General features: G+C 42.0%; 1 protein-coding gene across 19 annotated transcripts in view; it reads left to right on the top strand.

The window, feature by feature from the left end:
* Positions 1-19,521, top strand: part of KIAA1217 (KIAA1217 ortholog) — a 362,749-nt gene that overhangs the window by 316,046 nt on the left and 27,182 nt on the right. For all 19 annotated transcript variants that reach the window (XM_054058353.1, XM_054058352.1, XM_054058359.1 and 16 more), the window contains 3 exons: positions 243-295; positions 9,764-9,924; positions 16,818-16,993. In XM_054058353.1, the coding sequence (XP_053914328.1) occupies positions 243-295; positions 9,764-9,924; positions 16,818-16,993 (390 nt within the window). The remainder of the gene's footprint in view (positions 1-242; positions 296-9,763; positions 9,925-16,817; positions 16,994-19,521) is intronic.

The following is a 19,521-nucleotide window of genomic DNA, read 5'->3' on the forward strand; positions in this document are numbered from 1 at the left end:
TTACTTTTCTTTGTGTTAAAAAGAATTAATGTAGCTACATCTCTGTGCTTTCTACTACTTATACTCTGTTCCTTGCTTAATTTGTATTAAAAGCTGATTTTAAAAGAAAACAATGACAAGCTACTGGTGATTTAAATTAAAAATATATATGCTAGACAAGGCCATTTCATTGCTGATTATAAACTTCATTACAGTTTTATTGTTAGTAATTTAAAATCATGATTTTTCTTTTTATTACTTAGTGAGAAGATGATGTTGAAAACTGTGTCCAGCAAGAGTAGCACTGATGCTGCAGGTAAGATAACGAACTTTTAATTTACAAAATATTCAGGTATATGAATAGCTCTAACATTACCACCACAGGAATATACATAAATTCCAAATTTCCAAATTTATTGAAATTCCTGTAGCTGTACTGTCAGAACTGAAATTTAAGTTCAGAACATGGGAATCAATCACTTCTTTGTTAAGAAAGGAATTTCTGACAGGTTGAGGTGGCCTTTGGAATGAATTTCACACCTGAGCTTAGTGGTTTAAATGAGATAGAGTCTCTGCATATAGTGAGTTTTGTAGTGACTCATCCTGTCTATAGAATATATCTACCACTAACCGTAGATGTATCCAAATTGCTGTAGAGGGCTAAATATTTCAATCCTATTCTGCTCACCTGAACTTTTCGCTAAGGTTCTTCTGTCAGTAGGGTGCTATGGATGCAATGACACTGGCGTTAGCAGTCAGCAAGATAGCACTTTCCCTAATTAAGGCTTATTGATCTGTTACTAATTATTAGCATGGGGCTAAACTGTTCTGAGCAAGCATCAATTATGAAGCCAATAAGAACTGGTCTTATTTTAACTTTCCACTTCGAAAGCTGTTGTAGTGTTGAAAAGTTGGAGATAAGGCTACTGTGAAAGAAGATCTCCATGTGATTGGAGCTCTTTGTGTACAGGCTGCTGTTGGAGGTGTCTGCAAGGCATGCGTATGTTTGCATGCCTCCCCTTCACCCTTTGTCATGCACTGAATGCAAATAAAGGCAGTAACCTACTTCCTGGTAATGCTGTTCCCACAGGAAGGTCTGTGCTCCAGCAGGTAGTAAACCACACACATTTATTAGCAAATCTATTATGCTCTTAACTAACCCTTCTGTTGGAGCTGTTAGCTCACGTTCAGGATTCCTGTTTACCTGGAATTGCCTAATCAGCAGAAATCAAAACAGACCTGGAAACTATCAAGCATATACACGAGCAATTTAACTAAAGCCCTGATGCTGGAGCATTGCTCCCAAGCCACTCTGCGGTTGTCTTCCAGTTCTTCCCTTCCCACTGACCCCTGGATGGGCAGAGCAATACTTCAGGCTGTGAGAAATAAGTTGCTATTTATCAGTTTCAGACAACTTACTGAAAAGTCCATCATTTTTCAAAAAGACTGGAAAATGCTTTTCTTTATTTCGATGTCATAATACACTGAGAATTTATGGTATTTCCCATGCACTGGCCTCATGTCATACAAAGCACCTATGAAGCCATCAAAATCTGCACACACATTGCCTGTTCTCCTCTTGGTATTGTGCTGCTGTTTGGCCTTTCTGCTTTCCTTGTGTTTGTACTAATTCAGAGAAGTACTTCGCAGGGGGCACTGAGTTGGAAATCCTGACCTAAGTGGGCCCTGCTTTCAGTAGGAGTTTGGGCCAGATGACCTCCAGATATCTTTTTCAACCTAATTTATTCAGTTATTTGTGAGTCACCGAGTTAATGAGCTCTCAATGAAATGAGAAATGAAATAATATTCATTGGGAAAACAGCACTACACAAAGTGAAGGTGGGGATTCCTCAGTGTGGAAGTCATGCCCAGACCACCAGAACAGCATGGTTCACCTGACCAGAAGCTGTTTCCTGCCATTGTTGTACCCAAATGCTCCTCACTACCTTGTTGTATTGGTGAATGCATGTCCCTGAAATGGCAAAATTACATATAACGGTTGCATTTGAACGGTTGTCCAGCTCTGTTCAATGTCTTTATCAATGACCTGGATGAAGGCATCGAGTGCACCCTTAGCAAGTTTGCAGATGACACTAAACTGGGAGGAAGTGTCGATCTGCTGGAGGGTAGGGAGGCTCTGCAAAGGGATCTGAACAGGCTGGACTGCTGGGCCGAGACCAATGGGATGAGGTTTAACAAGGCCAAATGCCGGGTCCTGCACTTGGGGCACAACAACCCTATGCAGCGCTACAGACTGGGGGAAGAATGGCTGGAGAGCTGCACGGAAGAGAAGGACCTGGGGGTGCTGGTTGACAGCCGACTGAACATGAGCCAGCAGTGTGCCCAGGTGGCCAAGAAGGCCAACGGCATCTTGGCTTGTATCAGAAATGGGGTCACCAGCAGGTCCAGGGAGGTGATTCTCCCTCTGTACTCAGCACTGGTGAGACCGCACCTTGAGTACTGTGTTCAGTTCTGGACCCCTCACCACAAGAAGGATGTTGAGGCTCTGGAGCGTGTCCAGAGAAGAGCAACGAAGCTGGTGAGGGGGCTGGAGGACAAGTCGTATGAGGAGCGGCTGAGAGAGCTGGGGTTGTTTGGCCTGGAGAAGAGGAGGCTGAGGGGAGACCTTTTTACTCTCTACAACTACCTGAAAGGAGGTTGTGGAGAGGAGGGAGCTGGCCTCTTCTCCCAGGTGACAGGGGACAGGACAAGAGGGAATGGCCTGAAGCTCCGTCAGGGGAGGTTCAGGTTGGATATCAGAAAAAAATTCCTCACAGTAAGAGTCATTGGGTACTGGAACAGGCTGCCCAGGGAGGTGGTCGAGTCGCCTTCCCTGGAGGTGTTTAAGGAACGGGTGGATGAAGTGCTGAGGGACATGGTTTAGGGAGTGTTAGGAATGGTTGGACTCGATGATCCAATGGGTCCTTTCCAACCTTGTGATTCTGTGATTCTGTGATTTCCAAGCATGAGCCAGGAGGGCACGTATAAGTCATGTACTGACAGAAACATTGACTTTGTCACATAGCTTTGCCCGTATCATAGAATCATAGAATGGTTTAAGTTGGAAGGGACTTAAAGATCATCTAATTCAACCCCGCCTGCCATGGCAGGGGCACCTCCCACTAGATCAGGCTGCTCAAGGCCCCATCCAACATGATCCTGAACGCTTCCAGGGATAGGGTATCTACAAATTCCCTTGGCAACCTGTTCCAGTGCCTCACCACCCTCATTGTGAAAAATTTCCTCCTTATGTCTAGTATAAATCTGCCCCTCTCCAATTTAGAGCCATTCCCCCTACTCCTATCACTACATGCTTTTGTAAAAAGTCCCTCCCTAGTTTTCTTGTAGCCCCTTCAGGGACTGGAAGGGCGCTATAAGGTCTCCTCAGAGCCTTCGCTTCTGCAGACTGAAAAACCCCAACTCTCTCAGCCTGTCCTCATATGGGAGGTGCTCTAGCTCTGTGATCATCCTTGTAACCTTCCTCTGGACCCATTCCAACAGTTCCATATCGTTCTTATGTTGAGGATTCCAGAACTGGACACAATACTGGAGATAGGGTCTCACAAGAGCTGAACAGTGCGGCAGAATCACCTCCCTTGACCTGCTGACCATGCATCTTTTGATGCAGCCCAGGATACGGTCGGCCTTCTGGGCTGCGAGCACACATTGCCAGCTCATGTAGAGCTTCTCATCAATCAGCACCCCCAAGTCCTTCTCTGCAGGGCTGCTCTCAATCACATCATCCCCCATCCTGTATTGAAACTGCAGATTGCCCCGACCCAGGTGTAGGACCTTGCACTTGGCCTTGTTGAACCTCATGAGATTCATACAGGCCCACTTCTCCAGCTTGTCCAGGTCCCTCTGGATGACATCCCATCCTTCCAGTGTGGCGACTGCACCACTCAGCTTGGTGTCATCTGCAAACTTGCTGAGAGGCACTTGATCTCCTGTCTACATAATTGATGAAGATATTAAACAGCACTGGTCCCAGTACGGACCCCTGATGGACACCACTTGTCATGGATCTCCATCTGGACATCAAGATGTTGACCACTACTCTCTGAATATGACCATCCAACTGATTTCTTATCCACTGAACAGTCCACCCATCAAATATCCCTCCAATTTAGAGAGAAGGATCCTGTGGGGGGACCGTGTCAAAGGCTTTACAGAAGTCCAGATAGATCACATCCATTGGTTTTCTTGTGTCCACTGCTGTGGTTACCCCCATCATAGAAAGCCACTGGGTTGGTCAGACAAGACTTGCCCTTGTTGAAGCCATGCTGGCTGCCAATAATCACCTCCCCGTCCTCCATGTGCTTTAGCATAGCTTCTAGGAGGATCTGTTCTATGGTCTTCTCAGGTACAGAGGTGAGGCTGACAGGTCGATAGGTCCCAGGGTCATCTCTTCTACCTTTTTTAAAAATGGGCACAATGTTAGCCTTCTTCCAGTCACCAGGGACTTCTCCTGACTGTCGTGACTTTCCAAATATCATGGAGAGTGGCTTGGCAACCACATCAGCCAATTCCCTCAGGATTCTGGAATACATCTCGTCAGGACCCATAGACTTATATATGTTCAGGTTCCTCAGGTGGTGACGAACCTGATCCTTCCCTACAGTGGGAGGGGCTTTATCCCCCTGGTTCCCATCTTGTTGTCCATTGACCCAGGAGGGGTGAGGAGAACAATTGTTGATGAAGGCTGAGGAAAAAAAGTTGTTGAGTACCTCAGCCTTCTCTTCATCTGTTGATATGAGGTCACCATTTTCATCCATCAGTAAGGATATACTTTCTTTAATCTTCCTTTTCTGATTGACATACCGTACTGACATATCCAGCATGTCAGTAAGGATATCAGCATTCAGGTTGTGCAATAAATGCCTTTCTGATCACCTGGGAGACAGGGATAGGGCAGTAGAGCCAGCCATGCAGCCACCCATCAGCAAGGATCTTTATCAGTGCTATAGAGTATAGCTGTATCCTTCCAGTGTGACTCAGCCTCAAAATTAGACTGTAGCAGGTAAGCGAAACAAGGTGTGATGCTGACCTCAATATACTACAGTATTGTAACCCACATCAGCTATTATTTAAGACTGCTGTATAATAGAATAGTTCTGTATAAATAGAATAGTTTGCTTTTGCACCTGCTTTTGAAATTGCGTGTGATAGGGTGTAATGAGTCAATGTAGTCACTGCTTCATTGAAAAATAGGCAGTCTGCCAGAATATGCTACAGAATGTTTCTTCTTTTTGTAAGTAAGCTTGGGTTTAAGTGTGCCAGCAACATTTACAAACACTTCTGCTGACCGCTATTTTTTCCTTCAGTTCACCCCAATCCTTATTAAGTATAGCCATTTAGACAGTCGACACTCTTAGAACACAATTCCACTAGACAACTGTGCACTGAGATACCAGTTCTAGCAATTTCAAAGTCTATTTGAAAGAAAAAGTGGTATAAAATGTTGATTGAGCCTTCCTTTCTAGAGCACTGGTAAGCAGAAAAGTGAATTGCTTCTCATCCTGAACAATAAAACATCTGTGCAGGATAAAATTGGCTCATCAATGTTGAACCAACATTGTATTTTATAGCGTGTGTTCCAATGACAGGAAACTTCCGTGCAAAAAATAACTAGCTCACATAGGAAGGGAAAAAACCCAAATTTTCTAAATCCTAGATAACTCTGTATAGCTAGATTGTGAATTCTCTGTTTGGTATTTCATATGAACCAAATTGTTGTATTTAACATGTTTCTGCTTTGCCAGTCTGTAGCAGATTCTTCAGGCTCAAATAATAAAGAGCCTAAATAAGAATTGCTTTTTCACTGGGGGAAAATGAGCCTGTAATAATCATGCTTGTCTGCATTTCTTATGTTTCATTGCTTTAGGCTCAGTTCTTTCATGAGGGGTGGGTTCAAAGAGCACTAACCTTCCACAGACTAGCTATGTCTCTTTTACAAATATTGGGAGAAATCCCATGACGGAATCCTTACAACTTTCTCCAGTTCATCAAAAGTTAGTGACATCAAAGGGACTATTCACTTAGGAACATGTGACTCTTAAAAAAAAAAACAATACTAGGAAGACTATCCTTGAAGTTACCAACAAATATGCTGAGAAATGCTTACCTACGATCTTTTCTGTCATATTTATTTCATCATGTGCTGAGATTGATAGATTCAATCCTGGATTCATTGATCAAATTGAGATCAGTTGTATCATGGATTGCCAGAAAAAGCAGTGGTTCCTTGCTAGTTGCTGACTTTTTGGAAGAGGAAGAAGGACATTTCAATATTTCCTAAAAAGGAATCAAGGAGTCTTTCTGCACCAACACCACTAGTACAAACCAAGGGAGGGAGATGACAGCAGGGAGAAGAATTACACTTGTGGGACTTGGATTGGATTTCTCATGCTTTGTGAACTGTCTTGTCATCTGTGCATATCTGTGTGCATTTTTTACATGCATGACTCTTACTATTATGATCTGTGAATTAAAAACATTGTCCAAATCTGCTTGCTTATCTCAGATTCAAAGACAGATATTTGATAGAGTCTTTGAACTCTATTGGCATTTGCAGGTAAAACATGATCCTGAATTCATTCTGGATCAATGAGGCGAAGCTGCACACTAGTGTGTGTGTGTGTGTGTGTGTGTGTGTATATGTATACATATACATATGTATTTATAATAATCTCTTTTTCTAAGTGGTTTAGTGCCTACCATTAATAGCTTGTTAATGATGGAATTCCAACCTTAACATTGCATTTGTCTATATTTTAGTGGATTCTGTGTGGTTGGTAAGAAAGCTAAGTAACTGTCACGTGTCTCTCTAAATGATGCTTAAAAATGTTGTAGGTCTTTAATAAGAAGGGTGAAAGTTGTGTTCTTTATCGTCTGGACAAACAAAACCTGTCCTCTTCCTGCACACCAGTTCTCTTTGTACTTCAAAAATGGCAGCTTAGTTCATTAGTCTTGTAAGAAAAAGTTAACCTTTGAGTTTTGTCCTAAGTTAGAGAATTATGGAGGGTGGTTGCATTCAGGACCCCTTACCTAGCTCCAGCAAGGGTTTATTTAAAACGCTGAGAGCCAGCGCTGTTTCTTTCCCTTCAGTCCATCTGGCTGTACATTTAATTGCAAAGCTACAGCCTGGGACTACTTCCGAAAGAGAGCCGTGCTCCCCAAATGAAGCAGCCCCTCATTCAGCTGCCCCTCTGTTCCCTTTTGATGAAAATATGTATCTCTGAGAAGAGAGTTGATGATCTTTACTGCACTCCCATGCTCACTCAAGGTCTCTGCTTGTTTCACATCCTCCAAAGTCCCTGCTTCACAGGCTCTGAGCATGCCCTACAGCAGGAACACCGTGGCAGCTGAGAACTCCTAACGGTGCCTAAGAGGCAGCTGAGAATGCGAAGCAGGAGGAGAGCTGCTTTGTAGGGAGTTGGAGACATTTATTGTTTACAGAAGCAGATCACAGTCCATCTACACTAAAAGGAAAGCAGGCACTCCTTCCTGAGAAAATATGTGAATTTGGTGGGGTCCAGCATGGGGGAGGAGACACTGTGGAGACTGATTCATGCCTTGGCTGCTTCATCACAGGGTCAGAGGCTGAGGTTTTGGAGCTTTGCTTGAGGCAAAGAATAGCAGAAAGGTAGATGTGCTTTCAAAAAATAGTCCAGATTTGTGGCTAGGGTTCAGAACTCTTGGAGGCTTACCCACATTTTTCAGACTCTCTGGGGGTTTCTGTCTGTAGAGTTTATGCATTAAATAGTCTTTTCTTAAAAAAAAAATACCCAAAAATAGTGTGTGTGGGAGGGAAATATATGCTTGACTGTAGGCAAAACTGCAGTGTACATGTAGACAGATAAGTATTAGCATATATTAGACTGAAGCATGGAGTGGGTACAGTATGGCAGTGAACAAGGACTATTTATTTCTAGACTGTTGCTTTCTGTTAAGCAGCTCGTTGAAAGTCAAGAGAGCATTGAATCATACTGGAGTATAGCAAAAATGTGCAGCAGCTTTCTCAGCAGTGAAATGAAAAGTGCTGTTACTGAAACACCGAGCAAATCTAGCTGAAGCACATTTTGGAAAGATATAGCATTACAATGGCCAGCACTGGGCTAGAACAGCTTTTTGTTTGAGCATGTTTCCGGAAGCCTATGGCATGGCGCACCATACGTAGCACAGGTCCAGTCAAAGAGGGCTGTGCTGTACATTTGCAACAGGAATTGCAAATGTAGATAAAGCAAGAAACACAATTCTTCAGAAACCTTTTAGCCTATTTTTAAATAAAATTAGTCTGTCATTATTTCCATCCTTTAAAAATGCTTCCCTCAGATGAATTTTGCAAAGGCTGTGTTTGAGGTATCCACACCTGTTGGCAGAGGAATAATAATTTGTCGTTATGCTGAGCTGTACTCACCTGGGCAGACTTTACTGGCTGAAAATACTGGGGGTGAGAGGGCAGGGATAAAACTTACCACTCTTGGATTCATACACATTCCAGCCAGGATAATGTGTCATGCCCCATGGTGCGCTGAAAAATTGCCTTCAACAGACAAAGAAAAGCTCACAACACTAGTTTCTGCTTGACTTCTTGAACTTGATAGAATGTGTGCTTGTGGGAACAAATGATGACCACAGTCCCTGTACAGATCCATTGATGAGTTATTTTCTGTTTCCTCAGATTTTTTTGTTTTACTCATACAGAAGGAAGAAAATGAAGTGGGAAATTACGTAGTTCAGGGAGTGACAGCTATCTGAGCCTGAGGGACAAGGTGGATCTGGTGCTGTAATCAGAAGAGTAGACAGGGCTACATAGTGCTGGACTTAGAAAATTAAGTGCATCCTACTGTTATTTTGCTTTTGGCAGTGGGGAGGGGAAGGGACACATTAGAAAGAAAATTTGAAGAATATGGGTGTGTAAGTGCAAATTATCCAAAGAAACGGTAACATATCTATTAGCTGATGAGCTGGAATTTGCTGTACCCTGTAATAAAGCTTCTTCCCAGGTACTTGAGACTGAAAAGAACAAGCTTGACATTGATGCTGTGTAGAGAAACAGCATTATTTAATGAAGAAAGTCTTGTGAGGACACTGATGGTTATTCTTAGAATGTGGTTCAGCACACTTCCTTATGTTACAATGTATTCCCTTGTAAACACAGTCCTGAATAAATGACAGACTAAAGGAGAGAGCTGGAGAGCAATTCTTTGCCACACCATTTCATCTCTTCTCCTGGTTTTATACCTTGCTGTTGGAGACACCTGATAGAAATAAAGCAATTGCACTTTAAGCAGCGAAGCAAGATTCTCTATACAAAACTTTTCCCTGCACGTGGCAGTTTGACTGAATCTGTCTCCACTGATAATTAACCAACAAATACACAGTTGAGGAGTCCTGTGAATTGGCATCAGCTTGGTCTCAGGTGGCTTCTAGGAGGACAATCTTGAAGCTACTTTCAGCACCAATTTGATTTGCTGTTGTTTTGTATAATCTGCAGTTATAGCTTATTATTCCATCTCCATTACATGTGATAGGAGTTGTGTTAATGCAGTGCTCTGATATGGCTGAGTTTCCAACACAGATGCACTCTGATATTGTACAGTCTTCCCTTAAAATATATTGGCAAGAAGGTGCCAGTCCATTTTTAATACTGAGCATTGGCAGCTGTAATTTTATTTTCTTGTCCATCTGTCTGAAATACACATGGATTCAGTTGTCAGAGGAAGGATCGTGTTGCACTTTCTCTACTGGTGAGCTCAACCTGTGCTGCTGGTTATTGCAGGCACTGCTAACATATCTGGGGGAAAGAACGCATTGGCAACTGTGGAGTCAGCTGTCATCCACCATCCTGCTGGAGCCCCATCAATGCAAGTCAGCCTGCATGGTATGAAACGCAACGTCTCAGATCTGCGACTGCAGCTGCATCAGATGAAGCAGCTACAGGTATGCCTGTCTGAGTAAAGCCAGGAAAGTGGTTGGTTGGTTTGTTGGTTGGTTGGTTGGTTGGTTGGTTGGTTCCTTCCTTCCTTCCTTCCTTCCTTCCTTCCTTCCTTCCTTCCTTCCTTCCTTCCCTCCCTCCCTCCCTCCCTCCCTCCCTCCCTCCCTTCCTTCCAAAGCTACTGCAAAGGCTTGTTGTGCCCTGTTTATATTCACGTTTTACCAGTACCTTCCTAACCCACATTGGCACCTCAAAACTTGCAAGAAATAATAAAAATAATGAAGAGTTAACCAAAATGTTATGTTGACACGTACTGTCATGCATGGAAGTGTAAATATATGATGTTCATCTCAGATACTCATGAACATAAGCTTATGCAGCTGTACAGATCTTCCACTCTTCACTGTGTTGAAGAGCCCTGTGTATTGTCTCAGAAGATGTAAAAGGAGGTAAAGCAATTTCTTGTAAGACAAAGTGGACAGCAGGGGTAACTTCAATACTCTGCCAGTCCTCCTTGCCTGGAAAGCAATATCGTGTTTGATGTTGTAAGGCTGTAGCTACTACTGTTATGGCCAGGGTGGTACTATGTCAGTTACCTTTGGTATGCTGATTAATTTTAGAACAGAATAATGATAATACAGATCGGAATTCAGAGCACATTTTGACTTCACTTCCTTAACTGAAGGAGAGAGGACAGGGGAGCAGAAGGGCAAGATAAACATCAGGGTAGAGAAAAATGTGGCTGAGACTGAAGATGCTGTGGCAAGATCCTGTACTCATTTTGCTGGTAATGAAGACATGGCAGAAGGTATTTGGAGTAAACAGTTGTGCCAGCCAGGCAGCCTCTGCCTGTCATACAGCACCCATTTATTTACATTTTTGGTGTAAGGCGAGTATGTTCCTATAGCAAATGTATCTTTCAGAAACTGTTGCCAGCAGTGCTGCCAATATGCTGGCCATCATGGTCCCCATCTGATTTGGATGGGATCTCTGATGGATTTGGCTTGGGATCTCTGTCCCTGGCACATGATGTATAAGTGTGTATTCTTCCACATTTGTACCACAAACCACTAGTTTCTCTGTCCTTCTTTAACTCCATGTGCCAAATGAAGCTCTCGGCAAATGCCTGCAGTCTGGCCACCAGCTGTGCTTAGCATGTGACCTTCTAAAGTCAGATGGAGGTTGCAGTGAGTGCATCACTCTCACAGGGCCTGCTCATCGAGGAGGTGGCATTTCCCCAGTTGCTCCATGTCTCCACAAGCCCTGCCTGGGGCGATAACCTTGCTTTTGATTAGATATAGAATTGTGGCACACAGGAGTGAAGAAACTTGGGTACCATCTGCACAAATCAGTGCTGCCAAGGAAGTCTTGAGAAGAAAAAAAGGACGTATCCCGAGTGTGCTCATTAACTCTGGCTTACTTCCCTTATTTCAGAAATGATAGCAAAATTGGTGCATCGTGCCAGTAGGAAGTGGGCAGATTTGTGATAGTCGAATGGAAGAACCTGTACTCAAGGGAAACTTTGGTATATTATATATAAATTACATTCATGAGAGTGAGTTTTTGTCATGGCTTTTCTGAATGGGTGGCATTATTTTGAAAAAGAGCTCACAGTTTGTAGGGCAGAAAGTGAAACAGGTAGTGTTTTAAATTGAAGAGTGTTGAAATGTCACACTTCAAATGAAGAAAAATTGCACTATGTTTTTTAGAAAATAATTCTAAGTAAAAGGGAAAAGTATTTTCCTGTTTTTCCAGATTGTTTGCATTGCATAATATGTTAGCCAATACTTTGTATTTTTCACTTTTCACAGTGTCTTCTGGATTGGCTGTCAGTTCTTGCTGTTTGTGTGAATGTTTCATGCAGTGACAGACTAAAAGAAATACTTCCAGAGAACTGAAAGAAATGATTGCACAGGGACAAAAGTTGGCGGGATAACTTAAGAAATGGGAACAGAACATGAAACTATATTTAATACTGTCTGTGGTTCAATTTTTAATTGATGATATCACTGATGATATCATTTGTTTAAAAGAATCATGGAAACACGTGATGGAAAAGACCCATTCATTTATGTAGCCTTTGTTTGTGCAGGCATAATCCTCTTTTTGAAACATATGTAGCAGCAATTGATCAAGGTGTATTGATTCACATACCATTTAAACATATGTGTTACCAGGTGCAACCAGAAAGTCAAGACTGTTTCATTCTGTGGTTGGATTTTAACCAGACATTCTTGAATGACATTTGCTTTATGGCTGTAGCTAGAGGTTAGATACACTTACTGATGTTCCACTAGTGTCTTCCTTAAGTGCTCTCATTTTCAGAGATACTCAAGAATGACTAGTTTCATGGTGCCATGGAGTTTTCCTCATTGCCAGAGAAAGGCTATAACCCAGCCTTGTCCTGGATGCATATGTTGTTGGTAAGACTGGAGCCCATGGTAAGTTTGTTGGGGTTGTTCATTCTGCCCTCCCAGATGAGAATTCTTAGTGGCAGTTTTGAACTGAGCCTTAGAGCACATGTTCGTAGTATATATCATTAACTTATTTGTACATTGGATGTTTTTTCTTATTTCTTCCTTTCTGTAATTGAACTCATTTTAAGGGAAAGCAGTTAGATATGATTAAGGCTGTCTTAGGAATGTGTATGCATGCATGGTTTTCCTTCAGTCAGTGTATTATTTGCAGGGAAATGAGTGCTGCAGAAAGCACAGAAAATGTAATAATAATACTGTCACAAATGGTGTATGATACTCAGTCTCACATTTTTAACTTTGAGTTAGAATTTCAAATATGTTTTGAGCTGCATTATAGAACTGGTCAGGGTTTGTTTAATCTAGGTATGGTAAAAAACTTTAGGAATTAGATAATTAGATTCTACAGAGATCCTTGGCTGCAGTCAGACAGTCCCTGTTTGTGCACTGTAGCGTGTGGGGAGGTGGGTGGCCAGAAGTCTCTCCCAGCAGCGCCTATGAGACTTCCACTGGACAGGTCATGCTTGTCTCCTGATGAGAAGCAGGGCTGTAAACTAGTTCCTGGTGTTCAAGTTAACCTGGCTAATAGATAATAGTTGGTTCAAAGTGAACTAAACTGTTTATAGGATTATCCTTGAAGTGCCTGCCAGAGGTAGTACTGGGGTACGTGTGAGAGAATATCATAGATAAGGGCTAAAGCGGTAGCCAAAGAGGAGGGACAATGTAGCTATCTGAAGAGATTGGTAAGGCAGGGAGTGAGAGCCAAGGATAGTGAGTGTAGGAGAGGTTGCTAAAATTATAAAAAAAAAACTTGTTAAATATCTTTCTGTTTGATTGCTATTTGCAGATATTAAGCTAACTCTAATTAGCAAGAAATTGCCATTTGGTGGTGACAGGAGAGCCTGCATTGCATTTCCTTACCTTTGGGCACTTGACTTTGTGACTTGAACACTATTTTAACAGTTTCTTTCAAGTGTGAATTTCTACTTGAAAACAAGCCAAGTAAAAACTTAAAGTACAAAAAGTTCTGCTCTGTGGAATCACAGAATCACAGAATCACAAGGTTGGAAAGGACCCATTGGATCATCGAGTCCAACCATTCCTAACACTCCCTAAACCATGTCCCTCAGCACTTCATCCACCCGTTCCTTAAACACCTCCAGGGAAGGCGACTCGACCACCTCCCTGGGCAGCCTGTGCCAGTACCCAATGACTCTTACTGTGAAGAATTTTTTTCTGATATCCAACCTGAACCTCCCCTGACGGAGCTTCAGGCCATTCCCTCTTGTCCTGTCCCCTGTCACTTGGGAGAAGAGGCCAGCTCCCTCCTCTCCACAACCTCCTTTCAGGTAGTTGTAGAGAGTAAAAAGGTCTCCCCTCAGCCTCCTCTTCTCCAGGCCAAACAACCCCAGCTCTCTCAGCCGCTCCTCATACGACTTGTCCTCCAGCCCCCTCACCAGCTTCGTTGCTCTTCTCTGGACACGCTCCAGAGCCTCAACATCCTTCTTGTGGTGAGGGGTCCAGAACTGAACACAGTACTCAAGGTGCGGTCTCACCAGTGCTGGGTACAGAGGGAGAATCACCTCCCTGGACCTGCTGGTGACCCCATTTCTGATACAAGCCAAGATGCCGTTGGCCTTCTTGGCCACCTGGGCACACTGCTGGCTCATGTTCAGTCGGCTGTCAACCAGCACCCCCAGGTCCTTCTCTTCCGTGCAGCTCTCCAGCCATTCTTCCCCCAGTCTGTAGCGCTGCATAGGGTTGTTGTGCCCCAAGTGCAGGACCCGGCATTTGGCCTTGTTAAACCTCGTCCCATTGGTTTTGGCCCAGCAGTCCAGCCTGTTCAGATCCCTAGAATAACCAGAATAACTCTGGCAGATCATAAAACTTCTTCCACTTGAGGTGGTGGAGTAACTGGCAGAGGTGGTCTGAGGGTCAGATAGGGTGTGCATTTAGCCAGGGAGTCTCAGATCTGATACCTACTGGCAGAAGAAAGGGAAGAGTCAAGTTCAGTTCCAGAATGCAGAGGTAAACATGTTGCAGTGGCCAGAGACTGCCTCTTCTTCGTCACCCACAGCTCTTCCCCTCTGCTTCTGCTCACCCTGCCTCAGTGCTTTGGCTGGTGACTCTGCCCTGCTAAAACCTACAATTACTTCTTTCCTTTGGTTTCTTTTCTTCTTTCCCTGCACTAATCTGTACCTCTCCCTTCTCATCTTCTGTCCCTGTTCCCCAAGCATGAACAAACTCAGGTTCTCCAGAACTAGCTAAGTGTTGCATGAATTTTCACAGAAATGGCAAAATCTTTTCTTTGATACCAAGGTGATTAATTTCCCAGACTTCAGGAGCTCACTACTGATGTTTGGGAGTCATCAGCATACAACTATTTTGAAATATTGCTGAGCTGATTTTATCCCTTAATCTTATAATATTATAAGAAATGGATGAACTTCTATTACTGAAACTTTCTAATACTGTTCAAGCACTGCATAAATGGAAGTGACAAGCACCTTAGCTGTAGGTGTCACTACAATACATATAGATCCCCTGTATACCCCCATAAATAGAAAAAACAGCTTACCTGCCATTGCACAACCTCACACACACACATACTCAGCTTTGATATTTCTAAGGGCCACTGCTAACAGCTGAGGAACACAGAGGATGTAAATTCTGGACACCCGAGACTTAAGTCTGTCTCCATTATCGAGCTTCTCACTGAACTCAGATCAGTTGATTCATGTTTCTGAAGTCACTTCCTTATGTTAAATTTCCCTGCTTTTTTAAAGATCTGCGAATGAACTTTATGACTGAAGTTTTACATGCTCGTGCATTCGTTTATTCATTCATTTATGTTTTCCTTCTTAAAAATATGGTACAATGAAAGAGATCTGTGTCTCAGATAGCAGTGCTGGTCTTGCTGTAAGAGGTTTAATTTATCAAACCCGAACATTAATTCCATAGTGGGAAAAAGTAGACATATGCATTGTCTTCAAAAGAATCCAGTCTGGTTTAAAGCAGCTGACAATGTTTATAAATCTGTGCTGTTTCAAGTGTTTTCCAGCTTCATTTTTTTTCCCTGACTGCTAACACTTATGTGCGGTTGAGTTTTGAGCTAACACCTCCTGCTTGTCACAGCTCAGACCACCCTACACACTTGCAGTGAAGTGTTACCCTCCCTCTCATCACAATTGTGTCCCTGGATAAGGCAGAGTCAGGCACAAGGACTGAAGAGTGGAGGGGAGAGCTGAGTTTGTTCCTCTAATTCCCATACTGATTGGAAAGAATGACATGAGCAAAGCCTTTTTTTCCTGGATTCCGTGAATTCTCTTAAATCAACTTTGAAAGAAGTTTTGTTGCCTTACGCTGTCTTGTAGATAATCCATTTTTGTGATTCTTCCTATGAGGCAGTGGTATTACTTTGTATGTTAAACGTAGCTTTGCTGCTAAGCTTGGATGTTTAGAAGACAGATGATTTGGCTGCTGGTTTTAAAACTATACATTTCTCCCTCAAGTAACACAGGTGTTTTTGAAAATCTTTCGGTCTGTTAACCTAGGCTGCTAGGCTAGCAGAGTTGTGTCCCAAAGCTGTGACTAGATGGAGTCCTGCTAATCACTTTGAATCTTGCGAATTTCAAAAGAGACTTAAATACATTTGGTTTATGTAAGTGTGGGACACAGTTGGTCTAGGGCTACCCACAGAAAAGCATGGTCTAGTTTGCTTTCTTAAGTGTGTTTTGCTCTGCAAACTTAATATCATTAAGAAAACTAATGCTTTAAGTACTTAACATAAGGCTAAGATAAGAAAGATATTAATTTTGCAGGTCTCAGAAAATTACCATATTTTAAAGGAGGGTTTTTTTGGCAGGTGAAGGAGGTTTTATATATTGCAGGTGAGCTGTATGTCTGTCACCAAATTACACTGGATGGCACAATCCTTCCTCTGCCACTTGAGAGACTGAAAAATTCCATTCTGAGAACAGCAGTGCGTTCCAGCCTTGTCATTAATGTGAGGGATTATCCACTAGGCATGTATGGGCTGTGTGACGCATAAGCTTATGAGATACACACGAAGTGGAAGTCAAACTTCTGGCATTCTCGTGAGGCATGATTAGTTCTTGATTTATGCTGGACTGAACAGAATAAAAGGGCCACAATTCTTGCAGAAGTTATGCACTGAAGGTGATTGCAACTGGAAGTTAGATATGTACATTAGAAGTTGATCAGATTTAGGCTTTTCTCACCCCCTACGCTTCCTTGTGGAATAATACTTATAGGTAAAGTTAAAAGAGGGGAAAAGAAGGTAAAAACTCTCTCACTGTAGGGCTGTGTTTATCCCAATGTATTACTGAGTTCTACAATGTATTCTGTTGCCAGGGATGTCAGTCAAGCAGGAAAAATTTAGGTTGATTTCTTTTGTGCAACAGCTGCAGAACCAGGAGATGCTGAAGGCAATGGTGAAGAAAGCAGAGCTGGAAATCAATGGTAAAATGATTGAAGCAGTGAAGAGGCTTGAAGATCCTGTGCAGCGACAGCGCAACCTGGTGGAACAAGAAAGGCAGAAATACCTCAACGAGGAAGAGAAGATTGTAAAGAAGTTATGGTGGGTTGAGAAACCTCTTAGAATTTGTTGCTCTTGTCTGTCTTTTTCTTCCATGAAGTAGGAACTCTCACCACTGTCTTCCGTAAAACTGCACCTGTCTGTATTGCTTTAGCTGTGTTCCGTTGCACTCATGTTGACTATAAAACTGTATCTGTGCTGTTCAAATCACTGGTCCTGACTGGGAGTCTTGACTGGGAGTCCTCGTTACTACAGCCCAGTGGGTGAGTCCCACAAATACAAAGAGTTTCAACCTCTTCTGAAGTCTCTCCCCTTCAGCGTTAAGTCTTACACTTTAGGGAAGGACAGATGGATTTCCTCAAGAGCAAAAGGATGCAAAGGAAGCCAAGGGGTCTGGCTTTAAGTACAAAAAACCAGATTTCAATAGTGAGTGCTCTGGCTATTGTATGGGAGAGGTAGGGGAAGCTCATACATAGAGGATTAAAGTTTAGTTGCAGTCAGCAATGCAAGTCTCCATCTAAAATTTACTCACTGGGATTTCTATACACTTAACTACAGATAAAAATACTTTGTTGTTGTTGTTGTTATTGTTGTCGTTGTCATGTAAGGGCTCTTGGCAAGACTTTTTTTTTCCCCAGAACTTTGGCCTACCAGGACTGATGGAATCCAGTTGTTTGTTCTAGTCCATGTTCAGAGTCAGCAAGAGGCAAGATGAAGCTGAAATCAATAAACAGTTTAACTAGTTCTGAGTCACATTTGTAAGATGCTAGATAACTAATTATTTCTCATTACTTCATTTAGTTCACACCTGAAGAAATGCTCGATAATAGAGAGAAACCTTCTAGTCAGATTGTCATTGGAAATGATGGTTAAGAGCCATAGGAGTACAGTTATTGACAACTAAGGAGAGTAAATCTTTCCTGATGATCAGTGCCTTGTCAGATGAAGATTTGTAATAGAAGTGGTGCATCTGTAAAGACAAAGTAGTTTTACTAAGGAAGTGTATGTTTTCTGTGAAGAAATGTTGAATGTACAGTAACAATCCATGCTAGTGTATATAATACTCTTAGCTGGTACGTAGTCAGAAATACCATTGTGTTGTAGTCTTAAGTAATTAACTTCCTGTTCATCACTTTATTCCTGTGTACCTCATCGCTTAGTTTCTAGATTGTTTGTTCTCTTTGGAAAGAACAGTTTGTGTGATGGCTGTTTATTGCATTGCCTCATAAAATGGATACTGAGTGAGGTCAAGTGCAAATGGCATTAGTTGTTACAGCTCTTTGTTTAGGATATGACTTTGATTGCAGTATGGCTTTGTTTTATCAGTGTTTGGAATTTTTTCTGTTCATAGAGCTTCTTTGAGTTACTTCTGTGCTACTTCGTTTGTAATGTTACAGAAAAATGTCTTACTTGGATCATTCATAGGCTGTAAGTGTTTGTTCAGCCCTTTTAGAAACAGGCTAGAAACAAACCTTGAATCACAAAGAATTATTTTTCATCAGTTGTGTCAATGAGATTTTTTTGGTCATGTAGTTGCATGTTTGCAAGATCAGCATCCAAAAGAAAAAGCACATCTGACAACATTGCTTTAAGTTCAACAGCTGATGACTGTTAATAATAAAGAGTATACATCGCAGAATCACACACCAAATGTCACTGGCAGTATTCAGAAAAAAGGTTAATATTCTATATGATTACTTTCAATTAAGCTGATTCCAGTGCAGATGTATAAACAAATGCAAAGCAACAGAGCAAAAAAATTACCATTTCTTAGTCTTTCAACTGTTGCCCTCTTGACCTTTCCCAAATCATAGGACTTAATCAGTAGACTGGCTTCTTGAAAGGCAGGGAGCTTAAGGATTTCTGCAGTACTTAGGAAAGTGTATTTACTACCGTGAAGTGGTAAATCTGAGCTTAAAAAGCTCTCTTTCTGCAATTCTGAAGATCATCGCAGGGAAATAAAGAAATAAAATTTTTGGCAGTTTCATATTGTAAATAGCAGAAATGTTGGTGTATATTTCAGAGCAAGTTTTCTGTTGAGCAGCTATTCATGATGGTGCCTACAGAAGTGTGTCCATGTATGTCACAGCTGTAGCAGGGTAACCGTTCAGAGATATTTAATGAAGTCTAAGGAATGCTGTTAAACGTAGTGTTTGCGCATGCTTCTGACATGAAATGCACACTCAGAATTAACTGGATAGATATTTTTCAGTCTAATCTTTTGATTCAACGTGAGAAATGTCATCTCTTTGGAGCTGTAGATGCTAGCCTTAAAATTTACCAGACCAAGGACAGATTTCAATAATGTGACAAATCAACTAATGAAGTATTTTGAGGAGCATGTTACAGGAATGACTACTGTATGTTGTAGATTATTGTAAGCACTTTAATGGAGGGGATTTTATAAGCACAGTATTTAAATTATAGCCACGTCCAATCTGTCTAATTGGATATGATCCATAGTAAGTTACAGTTTATGTTTTGCTAGGAGAAGTGTTAGACTTTTTTATAAGAATAACCATACTCAGTAAAAACAAAACTCCGCTTAGCATTCTTAGGCAGTCATTAGT

The sequence above is a fragment of the Cuculus canorus genome, chromosome 2 (assembly GCF_017976375.1).
Source record: "Cuculus canorus isolate bCucCan1 chromosome 2, bCucCan1.pri, whole genome shotgun sequence".
Lineage (NCBI taxonomy): Eukaryota > Metazoa > Chordata > Aves > Cuculiformes > Cuculidae > Cuculus > Cuculus canorus.